Source organism: Monodelphis domestica, chromosome 1, assembly GCF_027887165.1.
Source record: "Monodelphis domestica isolate mMonDom1 chromosome 1, mMonDom1.pri, whole genome shotgun sequence".
NCBI classification, from domain to species: domain Eukaryota; kingdom Metazoa; phylum Chordata; class Mammalia; order Didelphimorphia; family Didelphidae; genus Monodelphis; species Monodelphis domestica.
In genome coordinates, this window is record NC_077227.1 from 518962540 (window position 1) to 518983896 (window position 21357).

Consider the following 21357-nt stretch of genomic DNA (forward strand, 5'->3'; position numbering starts at 1 on the left):
TTGTAGTCTAGTAATAGTAGCTAGCATTTATATAATAGTGTGTGTGTAGTGCTTTAAGGTTTGCAAAATGCTTTACAAATATTATCTATTTTTATCTTCCAAACAATCCAGGGACATAGATACCATTTTTATCTATTTTAGAGAAACCGAAGCTGATAGAAGTTATATGACTTGCCCAAGGTCACACAGTCATTAAACATTTGAGGCTGGGATTAAGGATCTAAGGCAACTCCTTTGTTTCTTAAAAATTTTCTTTTCCAGCTCATTTATAGAAACTGAGGCAAATAGGGTTAAATGACTGCCCAAAATCACACAGCTAGGAAGTGCCTGAGGCCATGTTTTAATGCAGGAGGATGTTTCCTGATTTCTAGCCCAGTGCCCTTATCTGGTGTACCATCTATCTGTTCCTTTTTTCTGAAACACATGTCTTATGTCCTTTTCTAGTCTTAGAGGATAAGGCCTTCCTTTCCAAGATTGATTGCTTCATTCATGCTCTTATTCCTATCCTCTTTTGTGTTTCTATCAACTATTCCCAACCTCATACATTTCCACTCTGCTATGTCTTCTACTTAGGATTCTTATTTCTTTCCTGTTTGAATTCTTTCCCCCTCATGTATTTCTCCCCCAAGAAAAAAGAAAACAAGTCAACTTTGTTTTACCTTACATTTCTCCCCCTTAAAACTTATTTATGCTTATGCTTTTTGTCTTATTACTCTGATCATTCTTTTTTCTTGTTTAAAAAAATCATCTGTCCCTCTCATTGTGCCCCCCTCCCCCATATACACTTTTTCTTCCTCTTTGAGTAAACACAAAAAACAAAGCCATCAATACATCAGCACAGTCCAGCAAAACATTCCCACATTAACTTTGTCTCTTTCGCATTTTAAGTTTATCACTGTTAGGGCTTAAGTATGTGCTGAACTTCATTCTTTTGGACTCATTGGATTGACTAAAGTTAAGAAACCTTTCAAAGTTGTTTTTCTCCAAAATAGTATAGTATAAATGTTTTCCTACCTCTTATTCACTTTGCTTTGTATTGGTTTACAGAGATATTCCCATTTAGTTCTGAAAGACATTCTTTGTGTTTTTATGGCACAGTGATACTCCCTTTCATGTATCACAGTTTGTTAAACCATTCTCTAGTGGCCCCCTTATTTCCAATGTATAAGAGTTGCTATAAATATTTATTGTATAAAAATCTTTTCCCTCTTTATTTAATTTCCTTGGGTTGTAAGTATGATAGTTGAATATCTGGGTTATAGGACTCATATTTCAATAACTTGATGCATATTGGACCAGAATGGATGTCTGATTTATAGCTCCTCCATCATTTGTCATTTTCATCTTTTTTCTTCTTTGCCATTCTGATAATTGTGATGTAGTACCTTACACTTGCTTTAATTTATATTTCTCTATTAGTGCTTTAGAGCATTTCTGATAGCTTGAATTTCTTCATTTTGAAAAACTGGTTATTGATATTCTTCAACCTTTATCTCCTTGGGTTGCAATTATTACTTGTGCAATGACTCCACAATCCATTTAGCCCTTTCTAGACTACTTCTTTCTCATTTCTATGTGCCTTCTTTTACCTACACTTAGAAGGTTGTGAATACAATATGTGTACAAACAAGTCTTTTTTAGTCCTGCCTCATACTTCAGCCCCATACCATTATTCCTTTAATATCTCTCTTGGTAGTCCCTCCATCTGGTTATTGAACCAAAATTGGTCTCTTCTGTGTCCCTTTCTTCCCTCTCTATCCCAATCCAATTTATTTTTGAGTTTGTATTTTCTGAATTTATCATGTTTCTTATATATTTGTCTTTGTGCTCTCACTGTATGTGGTTGGTTCATTCAGATTCTTGCCATTACCTCCATGAATGGGCACCTTATCTCATCTCCTTGAGGATTTTTTATAAATCTAGTTTATTTATGAACTCTTCCTGATCCCTTGCTTTACCTCTCCCCATCTCTACCTGTATACACCCTTCTCCCAAGCCCAGCAAGAAAGCTTCCTAGAATTTATCCACATAGACAAAGTATATACCTCTCTTTGAAATTCACATTTTGCCTTGTTTCATATTTCATATTAAGTTTTCGTGTCTTATTCTGCCTAACTTTTATAAGATTTTAGGCTCCTTGAAAGTAGCATCCTTATTTGCATTCATTAGATTATGCTCAATGCCTTGCACATCAGTGGACAGAATTTTTCTAAATTGCATTATGGTTGGACACCTAAAATAAAATCCTTTAAAGGGAATGAGATATTGTATTAGCACCTTTTGGGATTTATAAGATGTCCCCCCACCAAGGAGCATTAATTAGATTTTTGTGCTTTTATGATTTTTTTTTTTTGGTCTTCCATTTTCACAGTGTATTTCCTCATTCTTTCTCAGTAGGTTCTCAGAGCTCTCTGCTTTGTACTTGTATGGATCTCTGGACCTTGTAAACAACATGACTGTTCCTTTGTTTTGTGGAGAGTGGTAGAGAAGTTGAGATGTGTAGTTGTGATGGCCAAAGTCTACATAGATAATATGAGCATTGTAAGAGTTTATTAGCATAGTATATTCAGTAGACCCTCTCCATCTTGTTTTTACCTTGTTAGGGCATTTTAATATTCTGGGTAATGATCCCTTTCTCTTCTCTTTAACAGTTTTCTAAGAGAATTCCTGTGGTAAGTTTTGATTGGTTACTTAATCTTACATGACTGATCACATTTAATTTTTAAATTTCTAGATGCTGCAAAAAGCCTTTGACTTCAAATTGCACTATTCAAATTGCAACATCTGGGAAAGACAAGGAATCAACACCAACACCTATCCCTATTCTAGCAGCAGCTTTTTGTTCAGACAAGCAATCTTTGCTGCTTGTTTATGGCAGCCATTTGCAGCCAGCGATTGAAAGAGTGGTAAGTAGATAACTTGATCCTACTTATTAATAATTAATATAAAATTATGTATTTAAGGATATAAAAATTAAAATTAGATCTCTATATTTAAAATATATATTTAGGGATTTATTAAGGATCATTAGGAATATAGGAGTAAGAGGAATACAAAATAAAGAGCACATGCCCATGGCTGATTAGCCATTTCAAAATCCCTACTCACCACCACCATGCTCACTGACAGAGCCAAAAAGCGGGCAGGATCCTCCATATCCCCTGTCTACAGTTGCGCTCCCGGGAAATGTAGTTTTTAGGGTAACAGATATTCAATTATACATTTCCCCCTGATTATCAATTGGGGGGGGGTTAGTCTCCCCAGTTTGATCACTGAACATAATCAACTTTAAATTATAGTAATTTGGAGATGAAAGGGAAAAGAACAAATCCATGATTGCTAGGCGCATTGACAAAAAAGCCAGTTTGGGAACAGTTTTATTTGGCTGACCATGGAGGTTGTGAAGAAATAACCTCAATCTTCCTAACTTTTCTTTTCCTTTATTCTTGTGATTATCCCTAAGTCTCCCCCCCTTTTTTTCCTTTTTTTTTTAAACCCTTACCTTCCATCTTAGAATCAATACTGGGTATTGCTTCTAAGGCAGAAGAGTGGTAAAGGCTAGGCAATGGGGATTAAGTGACTTGCTCTGGATCACACAGCCAGGAAGTGTCTGAGGTCAAATTTGAACCCAGGATCTCCCATCTCTGGGCTTGGTTCTCAACGGGCCACCCAGCTACCCCCAACACCCTTACTCTACCCCCTCCCCCCCAATTAACAGACCCTCAGATTTTCACCTTGGGGAGGATTCCTTCAGATACTTGGCTGGTTTGCCTTAAAAGGCAGCAAATAGGCTATTTCTTATTTAGCTGTGAGGGTAAAAACCTGGGGGAAAGCTTTCACTCCTTCTCAAGGGTAAAAATAGTCCTCCTCTTGCCCCAAAGGAAAATCTTTTTTCAAAACCCTGGGTGTCTTTACAGTTAAACTTAAGTGAGAAGTAAAACCTGGAGAGTTCAGTCAGGAAGGGTGGTATTAAAGTAACAACAAAAGTCTGGTTTTTCCCTGAGGCTCTCACAACCCAAATAAGGTAAAAAAATAATTTCTAAAAACCTTTTTTGCTCCAGGCCATAAAAAAAGGAGCCCAGAAGTGGAGTTCTACTGATTTCACCCTGAGGGGAAGTAAGCTGCTTCCCATTGCCCCTCCTATACTTAGCCTCCAACAAAAGGTTTCTTTTCCTACCCTCTAATCAAGGAATTGATCAAATCAAGGTGTGATATCCTTAAGGGGACCATGCACTTTTAATTTTCATACCCTGACTCTAACCCCTAATCAGTAGTGCCATCTACTGACTAAAACCAGAATTATAAACAATTTAACAAAATACATAATAAATAAATACATAAATGAATGAATGAATGCTACTCTATGTGAAAGTTTTCTAGATTTTGCACAATTAGGAACCTTAAAGGTTTAAGAATGCTTCCTATTCCTTATGTTCTTAGGGAATTTTATTTTTCTATTCTTAAATATTGTGACAAGAAATGTTACCATATGAAAAATTAAAGCTGAAATGCAGTCAGACACACCAATCCAATTGGACAATTTCAAATACTTCTTATATGGTCAAATGGCAAATACTGACCCCATCCAAAACATGTCTGATTTTTACAAGCCTGTTCCCGAACGACTAAGAGAGGACAATCTTTCCCCAACTATATGTCAATGTAGAATTACCTCTCTCATGCTATGCAACTCTTGACTGACCTTACTTCCCCTGATCCTTCTCCTGAAATCCCATCCTCTCCTGTTACTTCTCCCACCCCATGACCAATTCTAGCCCTGAGGAAATCTTGCCCTTTAAACAAAATTGTACCTCCCCAAGCTGACTCACCCTACCCAATTCAAATAAAGGCCTTTTCCCCCCAAGGGACGTGCTCAAAATAGGATGCTTTGGGGATATGGTGATCCTAAGACATCATATACCTTTTACTCCCCAAGATATAAAGGAATTGACACGAAATGTACCTACTTGTGAAGAAGATCCCTTTGTGGTTGCCAAATAAAATGTAAGGGGGAAATAAGGGTTTTTATTTAAAAAGGTTGGACAGGGTTATATTTAAAAATAGGGTTGCCCAGAATTTATATTAATTCCAAAGAGATTTATTACAATTTGTTTACAAAATATAGAAAGAGTGAAGTAAGAAAATCAGAGAGGTTAGGGTTAAGATATCTAGCTTAAGCACTAAGTAATTTACTTTCAGCTCCTGGCTCAACCCGGGCAGGGAGAATTAGTCTTTAGGCCTCGGCAAAGCCAAGGACCTGGTGAAGTTTCTCCTGAGGCTAGTCTCTTCAGAAAATCAAATATGAAGGCAGTCAGCCTTTCACTCAGCACATCTTGGGTCCAGCAGATTCTCCATCAGCCTCCACTCCAAAGAAAGAATTGTCAGTAGAACTGAAGTCAGGAAGTTGTCCTTCCCTTTTAAAGACACTTTCTTTTGCATCACCTCCTGTGCCTTCCTCTGATTCTTAGGAGGAGAAATCATAGTCTTAAAGCTTTGCTTAGGACTGCCCAGGGGGCAGTCAGTCAATTCTGATTTGTCACCCACTATTGCATGGGTGGGTCATAAACCTTACCCACTCAAGTGTGAATGGGGTATTTAGGCCTTTGGTGATTAAATCTAAAAATGGGCAGATTTCCCTACTCAACTTTTAAGTAGGGTGTTTACACTTTTGGTGATTAAATCTAAAAATAGACAGGGATAATAATCTTCACAATGGGGGGATTAATTTTTATTTTCACTATCAGAGGAGAGTTAAATTTAATCTATGCAATAGTAAAGATTTTAATGTGTTACTTTCGTTTGTCTTGTTGGTTTTTTGAATTGCTATTTTCTAATGGAATTGAAAGGTATAGCTTTTCTGAAGCCCAGGTGTGGATTTTAATGAAGTGAATTAGGGGGAGTATTATTTTGGAATTTTATACCTGATTATAGTATAGCATCCATTGAATTTCAGTGGATGACCATGTAATGGATAATGTAATGATTGAATCTTTCTGACTCCTTAAATTTCTTTTGAGGATTTCTGGTGAGTTGTTATTAATATATCATTAATAGAGACTTAAAAAAAATCAATGTCTAGTAATTGTACATGGGTGGCACAAATCCAAAATCTGTAAATTTTCTTATTAATGTTGTTGACTTGTGTATATATAAAAGAAAGATGTGGTGAGACATGCATTTTTGAGGCATAAACTGGAGATTTCTATAGACATTGAACTCATTAGCATTTAAAAGGATTTTTATTCATGATTTTTAATGACTAGAATACATTGCTTTTTAGAAGACATATCTTGAAATTTGTTTTTATGTTTTGGTATATAATATACTTAAAAATTTTTGTGACTATACTTGATTACAGTGTGTGAAATTAATTTTTTACCTTTTTTTCCTAATCCAGTCTTTGAACTCCAAAGAGCCCCATATGTGTCTGATAAGAGATATCAATTGTTGGACTCCAAAAATAGGAATAGCTGTAACAAAGGTGAGTGAGTTTGGCACCCATTTTGGTAATAGTTATGAGTAAACTATTTAATAAATTAATCTGTCATAATCATTAATTAAGCATTTATTATATATATATTGGGTACTCCATTAGTTGTTGGGAGTACAAATATTAGGAATGAAAGTTCCGTTTCCATTTGATGACACCATCTTTTGATTCATAAGACAAAGTAGGTTCTAAAGCCCTGTCCTTCCCTATCACAGTACCCCCTAGCGACTGAAATATTTCCTATCCTTTTTTTAATCTCTCAACTGCCATATAAATCCATCATTTTCCACATGGGAAAAAGCTATCCCAGCTCCCCATTGTTCTTCACTCTCTGTGTCCCTTCCAACTCTGCACAGCTCTACTCACACTAGAGTAAGCTTTACTTCTTCCCTTTATTCTTCTTCCACCCCCTATCTCTCACTGAGACCCAGGTCTCCCGCAACAGCACCTCTACTCACCACTATGCTTTTGGGTATAGAGTGGGGGAAGTGTCTCTGTCTTCCATGCCAACCAAGTCTGGAGTCTTCTTTGAGGATCCCCATCACCAGCCTACTTCCTAACCTCTCTGTCCTTCTGTAGCTTTTGTATTATCTTGGACACCTGCCTCTCTCTGTTCTAGCCAAGCATTTGCCACATTGTACCTTATCTACCTTTTTGGCATCTCTACTCCTAAATGCCATCTTAGTTCAGATCCTTATCATCTCAATCTACTTGTCTACTTTATCTAGTTCATCCGTCCTGCTTACTGCTGCCAACATATTAAGTGCAGGTTTATCTGTGCCTCCCCTCTTCTAACAAATTTATTGGCTTTCAGTTGCCTTTAGGGTAAATTTTAAGCCCCTTTATTTAGCTTTTAAAATCTTTCGGAATCTGGCCCCACCATGTCTTTTTAATCCTCAGTAATAGCCTGTGTCCTTTCAGCTGTTCTCAGTATAGTGTTTTTCATCTCTACTCTGTCTCCTCCCCAAGCATTTTTTGTGGCTCAGCCCAAGCACCCTGCCAATCTTTCTTGCACTCCCTCTCTCTTTGACTACTTTTGTATTCTTTTGTAGTTTTTTTTTCCTTAATCCTCACTGTTTGTCTTAGAATCGATACTAAGTATTGATTCTAAGGTAAGGACTAAGCAGTAGAGATTAAGTGACTTGCCTAGGGTCACACAGCTAGGAAATGTCTGGGGTAAGATTTGCAGGACTTCCCATCTCCAGGGCTTGAGTTACTGAGCTGCCCCATGTTATTAGTATAATTTTTGACTTCCCCGGGAGAATGTAAATTCCTTTCAGGTAAGGGTCTTTTATTTGTGTATCCATGGCTGCCTCCCACAGTGCCTGGTATCAAATATGCTGTGTTTGTTGAGTGGTTCTTCCATTTGCTCCTCTCTTATAATGTATGATTTATTATTTGCCTTAATGTCATTCACTTCAACATGCCATTAGCCACTAGTCTCAAGGAGTTGTTTCTGTAATGAATTAGAAATTTAATTGATCTAAGAGCCATACTTAAAACTACCTGCTTTTAGTGTACTGGAAAATAGTTAAAAGACAATTTAACATTTACATTTTCCACATCACTAATTACTTCAATAGATGCTATATTCTTTGAAATGCCCATCATTTTCACAGACTTTTGAATTTTTTTGGGTTTTGTACCTCTTGAGGAAGAATTTCATATTAATGCCATAACAATATCATTAGAGTAACCTCAACATTTTAAACTTGTAAGACATCTTTTGCTGTGTATTAACCCTTTAGCATCATTTATCTGGTTCCTTCCTCAAAGGTTTTTGAGGAGCTCTATTCCTAAAAATTATCGATAGAGAAGCACCTGTATAATCTACCTTGCCTTGGGGTAATTTTACTATGGTATATAATAATAGTTCAGTTATCTTGAGAAAACATTCCTCAAACTATGATGGCTAAATTGAGAGTAACTCACTGGATCAAGACATGTATGTATAATTGGACTGTATTCGGGTTAAAGTTACTTTTGTGTTTTATTTCTGTAATAGGAGTATAAATATAAAGAAATTTTGAAGGTACATTTGAAAACTCAAATCTTTGTGAAAAGATACTCTAAAGATATTGTCTAATGAATTATGCCTTTTAAAGTCACTGTAGGTTTTAACTTGGTGATAATCTCCTTGGAATTGGAGAACAAAATTGGCAAAGAGAGCCATGTTGCTCTGCTTTTGATTAAAAACTTGAGGCTTGTTAAGTAAAGCTATGGTCTGATCAGAATTAGTTTGGTACAATGCAAGACAGAAAAAGAGCTGGGAGCTGCTGTGATGACTTCCATTTGGTTTCGCTTGTGACTGAGTTTCAGAGCTGATGCTTCTCTCTTGGCTGTCTGAGTGGTCCTGGCATCTAATGTTCTAATCTAATTCAGCAGTCCTGAACTAACCAGCTATGTCTTTTAAGTGGTCAGCTTTATAAAGGAAGAATCTTTGTGCTTTACCACTTAATGTAATAAAACAACTTAAAACTTCTTGATAAACTAAATCAGTAATAGAATTAGGAATTGAATTGAATAAATGTTCAGTTTTATAGTTTAGAAACTTGTTTGTATGCAATTTAAAATATGCATTTTTCTTTACCGCTAGTAAAATTAATTTATCTTCTAGTTTTAACTCTCCAGTCAAGATTAGATTTTTAAAATCTTTTAGATTAGGAAGGAATCAATATGATATTATTTCTGAAAATGTTTTATAGAGAAACTAATACATATTGAAGTTAGTTCAAATATCAGGCTTTTGTAATGCATCTTAGCATCCTTCTTAATTTTTGTAGGATGAGTAAAATTGAGTAATAAAGATTTTCCCTTACTTTTCTTAACACTTTCCAATTCTATAGGTAAGAACACCAATAATGAACTCGGAGGCCAAAGTTTTAGGCCCTGGAATTCCTGGACATCATGCAGCCATCAAACCTACATTGGAGACAGAGAAAACAGAAAGTAAAAGAAGATTAAAGGAGAATGAGGTAATTGAAGTTGAGAGTATCATATGGGGCAGACCATAGAAAGTGATTTTTTTTATCATTGTTTCATATATTTTAGAACTAAACCAATGCCAGTACTCGCTGTGATGATTTCATTCTGGTTTCGCTTTTTGCTGAATTCGTGATGCCTTTCTCTTGGCTGTCTGAGCATGTCTGGCATTCAGTCAGAGGATTATAGATTGAGAGGTGGAAGAACCTATTCTAGCCTTCTGATGCTGCAGCAATGATTAAGACACAGATTAAATAATTTACCCTGGATCACAGAGCTAGTGTCTAATTAGGTTTTGAGCTCAGGCATTCCTGAGATATATTGCATGACTCTCTCAACTACTCCATGATATGACATTAAATTCCTACTGTATACAGAACACTCTGGTAGCTAAGAGCTGAGAATTCAAAGAAGATAAAGCCCTACCCTTGGGTATAGCACATAAACAAAGTGCTCTGCACAAATTGGATCTGAACTGAGTGGTGCAAAGCAATCTCTTTGTGATTTCTAAAGAAGAAGGAATGGTTTCTTAACTCAGTGATCAGAGAAATAGGATTTCATAGAAGAAGCAATAATATATATATGTAAGTTACATCATGAATGTAGCTTTTAAAAAGGCATATATCTAAGTAATAGGAAATATCAATCTATGGAGTACCTTAGATACCTGACTGAGGAGTTTAGGTTTCACTTATTAGGTAGACTTTAAGAATATGGAACAAACGAATGGATGGCCTGAACAGAACTACTCATATGGGAGATTAATTTGTGAAATATGGATTAGAAAGAATGGAGGCTGGAATCAAATTATTTTAGGAAGCTAATGTTTTGTGTCAGGCTAGTAATAATGGAGATTAATAGAATGGAAGGCAAGGAATAGAAGGAATAAATAAACATGCTATTTTAGAGTTAGTATCAGCACAATTGGGTGAAGGACAAATCATAGACCTACTTTTTTTTTTCAGTTCTTTAATATTAATCTTGGAAAATATATTATAGGATCAAATGCACAGTTTTACAACTCTTTGGGCATAATTCTAAATTGCCATCCAGAATTGTTGGGACAGTTTACAACTCCACCAACAATGCTTTGGCGTCTCAATTTTGCCACATCCCCTCCAACATTTATCACTTTCCTCTACTATCCTATTTGCCACTCTGATAGGTGTGGGGTGGTACCTCAGTTGTTTTCATTTGCATTTCTCTGATCAAGGTTGATTTAGAACATTTTTTCATGATTATAGATAGCTTTGATTTGTTCTTCAGAAAATTGTTTTGACCATTTGTCAATTTGAGAATGTATTCTTATAAATCTTCCTGCATACTGAAATCAGTGTTCTACTCTAAAGAGAAAAGTTTGTTAGTAGAGGTATCGTTCCATACACTAGCCATTATAATTAATGCATTTTTACTATCATAAGAGTTTTACTGTTTAATCAGGGGAAGGGGAAAGGGGTAACAATTACCCACTATTAACTCTTAGATCTGGGCATATCGACATAAGATAATTGTATGACCACATTTTATTTTAGCACATGGCTCCCTATACATGAATAATGGAATAGAATATGCTTTAACCATAATGTTTTTACTCATTCAGCAAATTAGCATTGAAGAACGACTGGGAGCAATGGACATAGACACTGTGAAAGAAAAAAGGAAAGGGGACCTGAAGGCAGACAGCTACCCTGTTCTTTTGGTGCAAGGCCTAGAAAGCAATGACTGCTACATGCTAAATGTAAGTCTTACTTGTTGGTTTTGCTTAGATAAAAAAATGGCAACACAATCGCCAGTGATTCATTAGCTCATTGAAGTACGACTTTTTAGGGTCCTATCCTCTAGCTCTATAAAATCTTTTTGTTTGGGACAAAAGAACACGTGATATAATAATATGGGACGTGTACATATATGTGTCTCATGTATGTACTCAAACATGTGTCTTATGTACACATTCAAGTATGTTTCAAATAGATTAGATATGTGAGATTCTTCTACCTGATTGGAAAAATGTGGCCTTTTCATCCATATCCTCCATAGAGCAGCTATTACTCAGTGTTGTAGAAACTTTTTTCCCAGGCTTTTTAAATGTCTCATGGGGTCTAGTGTCATTGTTAGGGAGGAGGAGGGGAAGTATTTGTTAATTGTCTTACCTGTGATATCCTTGTCTTTTCTACATGGCCAATTCACTTTATTGTCTGAAGGTATTTCCAGGAAGATTTTGTGTTTGTATAAGTCAAAGGACTGACTGTTGTCCCTGCAGTTATATGTTTTAATCTCCCTGCATGGATTGTTCAGCTAATCTTTTTAAAGCAACCGTGGATCTCCTTGAGGAGGCCTTGTCGTATATTATATTAGTGCAATCTGTAAACTATCATTTGTAAACAGTATCATCAGGAATACCCCCATCTCTAGGGAAAACTTTTCCAATAGAAGTGTCCATGGCATGTTCTATTAAAATGGAGTATTTGGGGAAGAACATGTCTTTCTATTTTACATGTCTCATTTGATTGAGTGTCATTGAACAAAATATATGTTGTCAATGTATTTTCTTATTCTTAGATTTTATTGGTGCTTTGTATATATGTCAGTCTCCCCATTTACTTTTTCCTTGTAACATAGGAAGAATGGTAAGCAGAATCAGTCAGTACAGCAACTATACCTGAATATGCACAGGAATTTTCTGCTATTGCATAGTACCTTCTTCATTCCTATGGGGGGGGGATCATGCAAGGGAAAGTCTATTGTTCACTTTGTATTTATTTTTTTGCATGTTGTCTCCCTTATTAGATTATATGCTCTTTGAGAGCAGTGCCTGGACTATAGTAGGCACTTAATAAATGTTTTTAGAATGATCTGTAGAGCTGAACTTTTTCTCAGAGGACATCTAGTCTGACTTCCTCATTTTATTAGATGAAGACCCTGGGACCCAGGATATATAGCATAAATAGGAAATAATTAACAGAGGGGTTGAGGAAGACTTCTTGTAGAAGATGTTTAACTAGTTGGGTCTGAGAGCAAGCCAGGGAACTCTGTAGGCAGAGTTGAGGAGGGAGGGCATTACAAGTATGAGAGAGAGCCAGGGTGAATACCCAAAGCTAAAAGTCAATCTGTCTAATTCATGGAACAGCCGGGAGGCCAGTGTCACTGTATCTAAGTGCATGTTAAGAGAGGTAAGTTGTAAAAAGACCAGAAAGAGAAGGCTAGCTAATGAAGGGGGTTTGAATGTCAAACATCATTTGATGTTTCCTCCTAGAAGCAGAAGGAAGCCATTAGACTTTACCGAGTAGTTTTTTGAATCCATGATATCTTGTAAGATTTCATGAAAGTAGTGCATTGAGCCTCAGGGAGGTTAAAGGGGCTTGCCAGTGGTCACTACACAGCTAGGAAGAACTTGTCCCAAGACTTAAAGCCAGGTCTTGTGATTCTACATCCAGTGCACTTTTTCATAATTAATAAGGAAATATATTCCTTAATGTTTTCTAAAGAAAACTATTTGTCCAGAAGAAATATATTTCTTCTTAAAGCTTTCTCATTTTCCATATGTTGCAATACAGTAAGTGGTCTTGCCCCCATTTATTTTTTATCAGTAAGGGCTCCTTGAAGGTTTTTCTTTCTAGATTAAAGGATCCTTTACCCTCTGGCTTTTGCATCTTTATCTTCTTTCTTATTTATATTACTGGGTATTTTTCTGTCCTTTACTCATAGAAAGTACTTCAAACAAGAAAGGATACCTTAATCAGAAATACAGTGTTAAGGATTCCAGTATATGCTGTTATTCCATTATTGAATGAGGTAAGAGAATCTTTCTTAGACATGATTTGTTTTTTCTATAGTCTGACTCTTTTAGAATATAATCTTACCCAATTAAGTTTGAACTTGGTAGAGTGGGCTTACTTGTGTACCTTTTACAGGTGAGGAATCTGACAAAACAATTGTGATTTGTACAGTTACACTATTTTAGTAAGTGGCAGGGCTAACCTTCAAACTTAGCTAGTTTTGCTGATTAATAATAGGTCAAGGCTTTGAACTCTGCTCAGAGTTAAACTAAGGGTGAATGAACTCTGCTTTGCTAGTCTGCTTGCTATAAGATCTAAGATGTAAGACTGTACATTTGGCTACTTTATTAGCAGAAATGTCAACTTTGAAACTTTAGGACATATAAGTACATAATAAATAATTGCCAAAGTCAATTGCCAGAGGATTGTTATAAGTAGGTAGCCATATATAATACAGGCCTTAATTGAAAAGAAATCATTTTGTTGTTGCTTCCCTTTCTGCATCAAATCTTTTTTTTTTTTAACTTAAGCATTTTAATTGAATGATACATTTCGAGCTTAGAAGGTTAGGTTTGTCGGGTAGGAGTTAGAACTGAAGAATATTAATCCACATCTTACAGTAGCTTCAAACTTCAGAATTAGTAGTACTACTAAATAATGCAGTTATTAACGATACTTTTAAAAATCAGCATTTTTCAAATGGCTTTTGAGGGTGTATCAGTGTCTTGATGTAAATAAACCGTTATTAAGTTTTGCTGAGATTAGTGAAATAGTTTTCTTAGGGAAAGCTTTGAATGTGGCTTTAGGAAAGAAATTTTCTATGTAGTACCTTTTTTAGGAAACAAGGTAGTGAGGGAATTTGAATTAGTGTAGTTTTTAAAAAAAATGCATTCTATTGATGCTTTTTTGTTTTGACAGTTATTTCCTACCCATCTCCCTCCAAAAGAAACCCTTGGAGATTTGTATATCAAAGGTTTAATCTTAAATGTGTGGGTGGGAGTGTGTGTATATATATACACACATATATATACATATACACACATATATATCTCCTATGATATATCCTACAAGTTAAAAATTACCATTATAGACAAATGACTACTGAAGTTAAAATTTTTCTAGTGTAGAAAAGGCTTTAGTGTGTGTGTGTGTTTTTTTTTTCTTGGATTCTTGGCATAGGTGCTTTTGGGAATTGTAGTGGTAGTTGTGTGTTAAATATTGTTTTGTTTTGCTTTCCAGCTCACTAAGAGGTTGCAGGGACACCCAAATAGGTAAGATATCTGCTTTATCTTTCTGCCTAGAATTTGTTGTTGCTTTGTATACTTTTATGAGACTACCACAGGATTTTTTTAGCACAAATTTGAGACTGCGCCAGGTTATCTTTAGTCTTTGAAAATTGTGTCCCTTATGGTACTTAGGTGGATACACTGAGAAGGAAGATGAGATGCCTTGAAAAAAAGTGCCCCTGTCAGCACAATGAGTGGCTACTTTGAGAAATTATGAAACCATGATTTTGACCTGCCTCTTCCCTTCTACTCCCTTTCCTGTAGATATGCCAACAGAATAAAATCAGAGAGAACAATTTTTCTCAAATAACCTTATTTTAAATGATTGCGATTAGCTTTGGGCAAGATCAGCTCTTGTCAGTTGATTTTTGTACTATTTGCTGTGAAGGTATTAACTGCAAGATTTTTAAAAAATATATTTTTTTGGTATTGGGTATTTCCCTCAGTGGTTTAGATTGCAACTCATTCGTCCCTTAATCATAGCCAATCTACTTAACATGTTGGAGGCTTTCTTGACATTGCAGTGTATACCAGGACATCACTTTGGTTTTCCTTATATTTATCATTAACTTTTTTTTTTAACTATTACCTTGTGTCTTAGAGTTGATAATAAGTATTGGTCCCACAGCAGAAGAGTGGTAAGGGTTAAGTAACTTGTTCAGGGTCACACCGCTAGAAAGTGCCTGAGGCCAGATGTGAACCCAACATCTCCTAACTGCAGGTTTGCCTCTGTCCACTGTGATACCCAGCTGCTATTGCTGATTTAGTACATGGCCAGTCCACCTCCTTTTTTGGTCATTCATTTTATTTTATTTTTTTGCCACTCTATTTTTTTGCCACTCATTTTCTTAAGTGGGTCTGGCATATATGCTTCCATTTCCCTTTGGGTAACCTATTCTGTTATTCATTAAGCCACAGAACTATGCAGAGGCTTATGAATCATATCCCAAATCATTGAAGGGGTTGAAGTTTAGCTAGAGCAAGTGCTTAGGATACCTAGCAAATAGTAGGTACTTAATAAATACTTATTCTCCTAATTAAGTATGCAGCTGCATAACTCATGAAAAGAATAGACATTTGACTTGCTTAATTTTACCAAACATTGCTTAATGCTTTGGATACAAAGAACGACCCCCAGATATCCCTCCAAAGTCATTTCCTTTCCTCAAGAAGCATAATCTAATGGTGGAGACATAAATAGTTATACACAAAATATCTAAAAGTAGAGACATCAGAAGTTGGGGCGATTGGGAAAAGCCTTCTGAAGAAGGGGAGCTTTGACTCAGTCTTAAACCAGAGAAAACTAAAAATCATAATTAAGTAGGAAGATCCTTTTAGGTAATGGCAGAGAGGTAAGATATGAATTATATCCTTGAAGAACATATAGTCCATCTACCTTTTTGCAACATTTTTCATTTATATACCTTTTACACAGCCACCATCATCTTAGCTTTGACTTATCAATTCTTGCCTGGACTATGACAGTCATATTTTAACTTGTCTCTTTTCCTCAAACTGATCCACATTCCAATTTTTCTCCATTCAGCTTCCAAAGTGATTTTTCCAAGTATAGGTCTGACCAGTTATCCACAGTTCACAAATATAGTCTTCATTGTCATTAAAGTTCTCAAAACCTGTTCCCTTCACATGTACTGACCTACTTGCTGTGCCTTGAGCATGGTGCTTCATTATTATGTCTTATCTAGATTATTGTTAATTGCCTCTTGAATGATTTCCTTGTCTATGATCTCTCACTTCTCCAAACCATTTTTAACATGGGCTGCCAAAATAATTGTCTTTATGCCTAAGTGTGAATATGTACCTTTTTTATTCCAAATTACATATTACGGTAGAATACAGATTGCTTAAATTTAAGAATGACAATATAGCTACAGCCTACCTTTCCAGCCTTATTACCCATTACTCCCTTCCATTCACTCAAGTTTTTAAGCAAATTGGATTGCTAGTTGTTCCCATCCTGCCAGACCTCATGATTAGAATGTTCTTCCTCTCTAGGTTTTTTCCCTTTCAGAATCTTTAGGGCTCAGCTCATAAGCTGCTTGGTATTAATTTTCTTTCTCCAAATTAATCAAGTATTCTCACACCTCATATTTTTATAGAGTACTTTGGATCTCTCCCGACCCAGGTCATAGTTCACCTTGGGGCTCTATGTTATATCCTCTATAAATATTTCTTGAGGCTGGGGTTGTCATTCCATTTTTTGTGTGTGTGTTCTTAAGGCAATGATGGCAAACCTTTTAGATGGTGTGCTGGGCCCCACCTCCACCCCACCCCTAGACCAAGTGCTCATTCATTTCACCACACCTTGTCCCCAACCCAACCCAAACACCCCTCCCCTCCCCCCTGACAAAGGAAGTAAAAAGCATTCCCATTAGGCTGTTGGGCAGAGGGGCAGATGAAGTGAGGATTATCCTCAGACATGTGTAATAATGAAAATTACGAAACTGCTAGTAGCTTTATAACTTTATTAAATCTAAGTAGTAGAAATAAAGAGAGAAAAAAATAGGAAAGAGGTAGAGAGTTAGTTACTTAGCTTTCTACTTTATTGGCTGTCATGATGGGCCTGTGGCTAACTTTGACAATAGTTCTTCCAGCTCACGCTCCAGCAAGAAAACCCCAAGACCTCCTGGTCTTCCACTTATATGCCCTTTTCTCCACCCACTAGTTCTCACATGTCACAGCTCAGGAACCAACCATAGTTTCTTAATTTGCCTGGGCCACTGGGGTGGAGGGGGGTGAAGTGCCTGTGAAATCAATTTTCTGTCTTGTTGTTTCCTTGGTTCTTTAACTTCCTTTCTCTGAGGTCTTATCTATACCTGAATAACTCAGTGGTCTTTGACCTCCATGGCATTGATAGATGACCTTAAAGAGACATAATGGAGAGAAATTCTCTTCCAAAACATGGGGCGTGGCTCAGACCTGGCTTTCTAGTAAGACCTCTGCAGGCTGCCCACAGAAAGGGCTCTGTATGCCCTTGTTTGCATATGTGCCATAGGTTCACCATCATAGTCCTGGGTTATTTTACATAGTGTAATTAAATAAATGTTGGGATTTTTAGTTTTGAATTCTACCATATTGTTACATATAATTTTTATTGTCATACAAGTGATATCATTCATATCATGCCTTCTATATGAGCCATACCCTAGCTGATTATGTCTGTTAATACTAATGCAAGGAAATGGTTACTCTGTCTGCTTGTTGAGTTAAGGCACCAAGTTTCTTGATTCCTTTTTCTTTTTCTTGAACTTTTGAAGTAATTGCATGCATATACACATACATAAACATGTGCCTTTCAAGCTCTTAAGGCTATGCCATATGACCATAGCTGTATGGTAATAATAATGATTTAAATTTTCCTTTTATGGATACTATTCCTACGTTGTGAAAGAGGCTCTTTGTCTTTGCTATTTTGGTCATATTTACACCAGATTAACTGACTTCCTATTCCCCCATTAAAAGCCTATTAAGTTCTTTGTATTAATAAAGAGGATTGAATCTCTTGTTGATAATAATTGCCCCTTGATTTCTATATACCTCAATAGATCTTGCAACTGTCCTGTGACTTAGGTGCTATTGTGATCCCTATTTTAAAGACTGGGAAACTGAGATAGGTTAAATGATCTTGCTCAGCATCACTTAGATAGTGAGTATCTAAGACATTTGAATTTGGATATTCCTGTGACCAAGTCTTTGTGCCTCCTTACTGTCCCAGCAGAGGACAGTGCAGTAGAACTAAGATGGGAAAAAGAACAATTTTTTGCCTTAGCATTATTCTCTAGATAGTAAACAATATAATTTCTTCATCTTCAGTTTTGAATTTCCAAGGGAAGTAATATGATATGTCCCCGTATTTACCAGTATAGTGTAAAACTCAAGATAAACCCCCTAGTGAATGGTGGAAGAAAACTGGAAACTGTAGAACTGCCATGAGTCTTAATGTTATAATTTACCTTCAGAGAACAGGTGCTATAATTTAGTTTTTTTACATAGTTGCTACTACTGACTTTAATTTTTTTTAAACCAAATTAATGATAAAATTATTTTGCACATTGATTTAAAATTTTTTTTTCTTTCTAGTGCTGTACTTATGGTTCCATGGTTAAAATCTGTATTGACCATACATGCATCTTATCTGTCCACAGTAAGTATCTTCAACAGTAATAGCCAAACATTTCATATTACCCTGTGGGGAGGGACAGGCAGTGTCCCTGCCCTGTCAAAGTTTAATAAAAGATTTGGCTTAAATATTCCCATAACCTCCAACCCTCCTCCCTTCTTATTGCCCCCTAAATCTATCCTTGAACTATGTTTCTTCGAGATTCTCAATTATAGTTCAGTGGCACTGAAGCGCGCGCTCCCTCCCCCCCCATCGCTACTTTAGTACAGTATTTTGTATGAGAATGGTCTGTGTCTCATTTATTGTTTCAAGTCCTTATTAGTTTTATTAAGAGTCAGTACAGTGCAGTGTGTAAGGGGAGCTCTTAGGAAATGGAAAATGAAGGGGGTCGGCTGGGTAGCTCAGTGGATTGAGAGCCAGGCCTAGAGACAGGAGGTCCTGGGTTCAAATTTGACCTCAGCCACTTCCTAGCTGTGTGACCCTGGGCAGGTCACATGACCCATATTACCTAGCCCTTACCATTCTTCTGCCTTGGAGCCGATGCACAGTACTGATTCCAAGATGAAAGGTAAGAGTTTAAAAAAAAAAAACTGGAAAATGAGCCCAGGGACTAGAGAAGATGGTTACAGATAGTCTCCGCTGGGAATCTGGGTCCTACCCAGGGCATTCTAAAAGCCACCAAAGCAAGTTTGTCCTCAGTGTGTTTCATGGTAAAGGCAACCCAGTTTTATTCCTCTGAATTATCTTCTTGACCATTTACTTTTGCCTCAAATTCTTGTAAGGCAGGACAAAAGATGTACACCAAAGCAGAAATAACTATAGAAATCTTGATTGTGTGAATGGAGGAGTAAGATGAGGGGGAAATGATCCTTGTATACTGACGGAAATAATTTAGGTTTGACTTTGGATCTGGTATTCTGTTCCTAACCAAGTAGGTTAGAAATAACACTGGGAAGGGAGTGATTTGGATGTACCATTTCCTTGAGGTAGCCCACATTTTTATATGTGTGTAAAACTTTTTCAGCAGCAAGCTGGGTACATTGGTTAAATTTCTTTGGAGTGGGTGAAGAAACAAAGCATTATTTATGAGGGATAGAAATTTTGACCAAATCAAAAGTTTAATCCTTTACTTTTTAAAATTAGATTAAAAATTTTATTACCATGTTATTTAGAAATCTGAAGCCATTTTATTGAAGAAAATAAAAATGTGTGTTGTTATTAATAATTATAATGCTTAACTTTATATGATGCCAATTATGTGCCAGGCACTGTGCTAAGTACTTTATAGTTATTATTTCATTTGTTCTCATAACAAACCTAGGAGATAGATACTATTATTTTCCTCATTTTATAGAAGCAGAGATTAAGTGACTTGCCCAAGGGCCACACAGCTAGTTAGTGTCCAAAGCCAGATTTGATCTTGAATCTTCCTAATTCTAGGTCTAGTTCTGTATTCACTTAACCACTTGGTTGCCATGCATGATCAGTTTGCCCCTAAAATTGCTATTGTTTTTTTAAAACTTTTTACACTTTTCCTTTTTTTGACCTCAATAAATAAGCTCAACAGACATTTACCACTATGTATTTGGGAGAATTTGAATATAATGAATGTCTGTAATATAATTTTGTTAGCTATTATATACCCTTTGTTTTCACTGTTGTTCTGTTTTAACATGCCAGGACAGAGAAGAACTAAAAGTATTATGGGGAAAGTTCTTCATTCTTGGTAGTGGGAAGGTAGATGGTAGTGGAAAAGAATAGGTTATAGTCTTAGTTCTTAGTATATATTAGCACCTGAGCAATCCTCGTCTCATTCACTAAGCACATGCACACACACATAATGTAGTATTTTAATATTTGGAAGTTTTTTATATACCTTCTTTGATCATTACAACTCTTTACAATAGGTCCTTACAGGTAATGTCCCCATTTCATAGATGAGAACTTTTAAAAAATTGTATTCAGCTTTGCTAAAAAGAAACCAGTTCTTTGTGTCATATGAAACTTTTATGTCAATGTTAGTTAAAAAATTACTACTTCTCAAAAGTTTAATTTTGTTTTCCCCTAGGGAAGTGGTTTATGTGAACTTGAACCTGTACCTCCTTACCCTTAACTTAACTTAATTGATTCTAAATCACCCTTTGTTTCTTGAATATAAGCCTTTTAAGGGTAGGGATCACATTTGAAACATATGACACACTGGGGATTTGTATCAGGGAATGCTGCTCTGTGTTTGTTCAATAGTGAACTTGACCCACATTCTGCTTAAAATGGGGAAAGGAAGACTGGGAAATGGCATGAGGTGTATTTTTTTTTCTTAAATATTTTGTTGCATGCTCCCGAACCCCCAATCCCCTTTCCCCCACTAAAGTAGTTCTGTGAGAGAACTGCTTAAAGGAAATTTTGTGTTAACTGAGATTTCCTTTGCTTCTATTTGCTTGACATAATATGAGACAAGTGCTTCTTGATTATTTTTCCTGTAGTTGCCTGACCTGGTACCCCAACTAGGCATGTTATACCAGTTAATGGAGAGTAGAGTCAAAACCTTAAGGAAGCTCTCTCGACTTCATGGAAAACTAATTCTTCTCATTACACAGGTATGTTCATTATCAAATCCGTGATGAAAGGTTTTGGATATGATAGTAATGGAAGTGTAAGAACATATTCATCTGGTCCTATAGT

General features: G+C 36.2%; 1 protein-coding gene and 2 non-coding genes across 3 annotated transcripts in view; all 3 read left to right on the forward strand.

Moving 5' to 3' along the window:
* The window catches only part of WDR43 (WD repeat domain 43), a 49827-nt gene that overhangs the window by 25178 nt on the left and 3292 nt on the right, over positions 1 to 21357 (forward strand). The window contains exons 8-15 of the mRNA XM_001380580.5: positions 2735 to 2906; positions 6398 to 6481; positions 9337 to 9465; positions 11073 to 11210; positions 13178 to 13264; positions 14488 to 14519; positions 18636 to 18699; positions 21159 to 21272. Coding sequence (XP_001380617.2) covers positions 2735 to 2906; positions 6398 to 6481; positions 9337 to 9465; positions 11073 to 11210; positions 13178 to 13264; positions 14488 to 14519; positions 18636 to 18699; positions 21159 to 21272 — 820 coding nt within the window. The remainder of the gene's footprint in view (positions 1 to 2734; positions 2907 to 6397; positions 6482 to 9336; positions 9466 to 11072; positions 11211 to 13177; positions 13265 to 14487; positions 14520 to 18635; positions 18700 to 21158; positions 21273 to 21357) is intronic.
* On the forward strand, positions 8764 to 8841 carry LOC130456729 (small nucleolar RNA SNORD53/SNORD92). Its single transcript, XR_008915774.1, has one exon. It is a non-coding gene; the product is annotated as a small nucleolar RNA SNORD53/SNORD92 (small nucleolar RNA).
* LOC130456730 (small nucleolar RNA SNORD53/SNORD92) lies at positions 9562 to 9634 on the forward strand. The gene has a single exon (XR_008915775.1). It is a non-coding gene; the product is annotated as a small nucleolar RNA SNORD53/SNORD92 (small nucleolar RNA).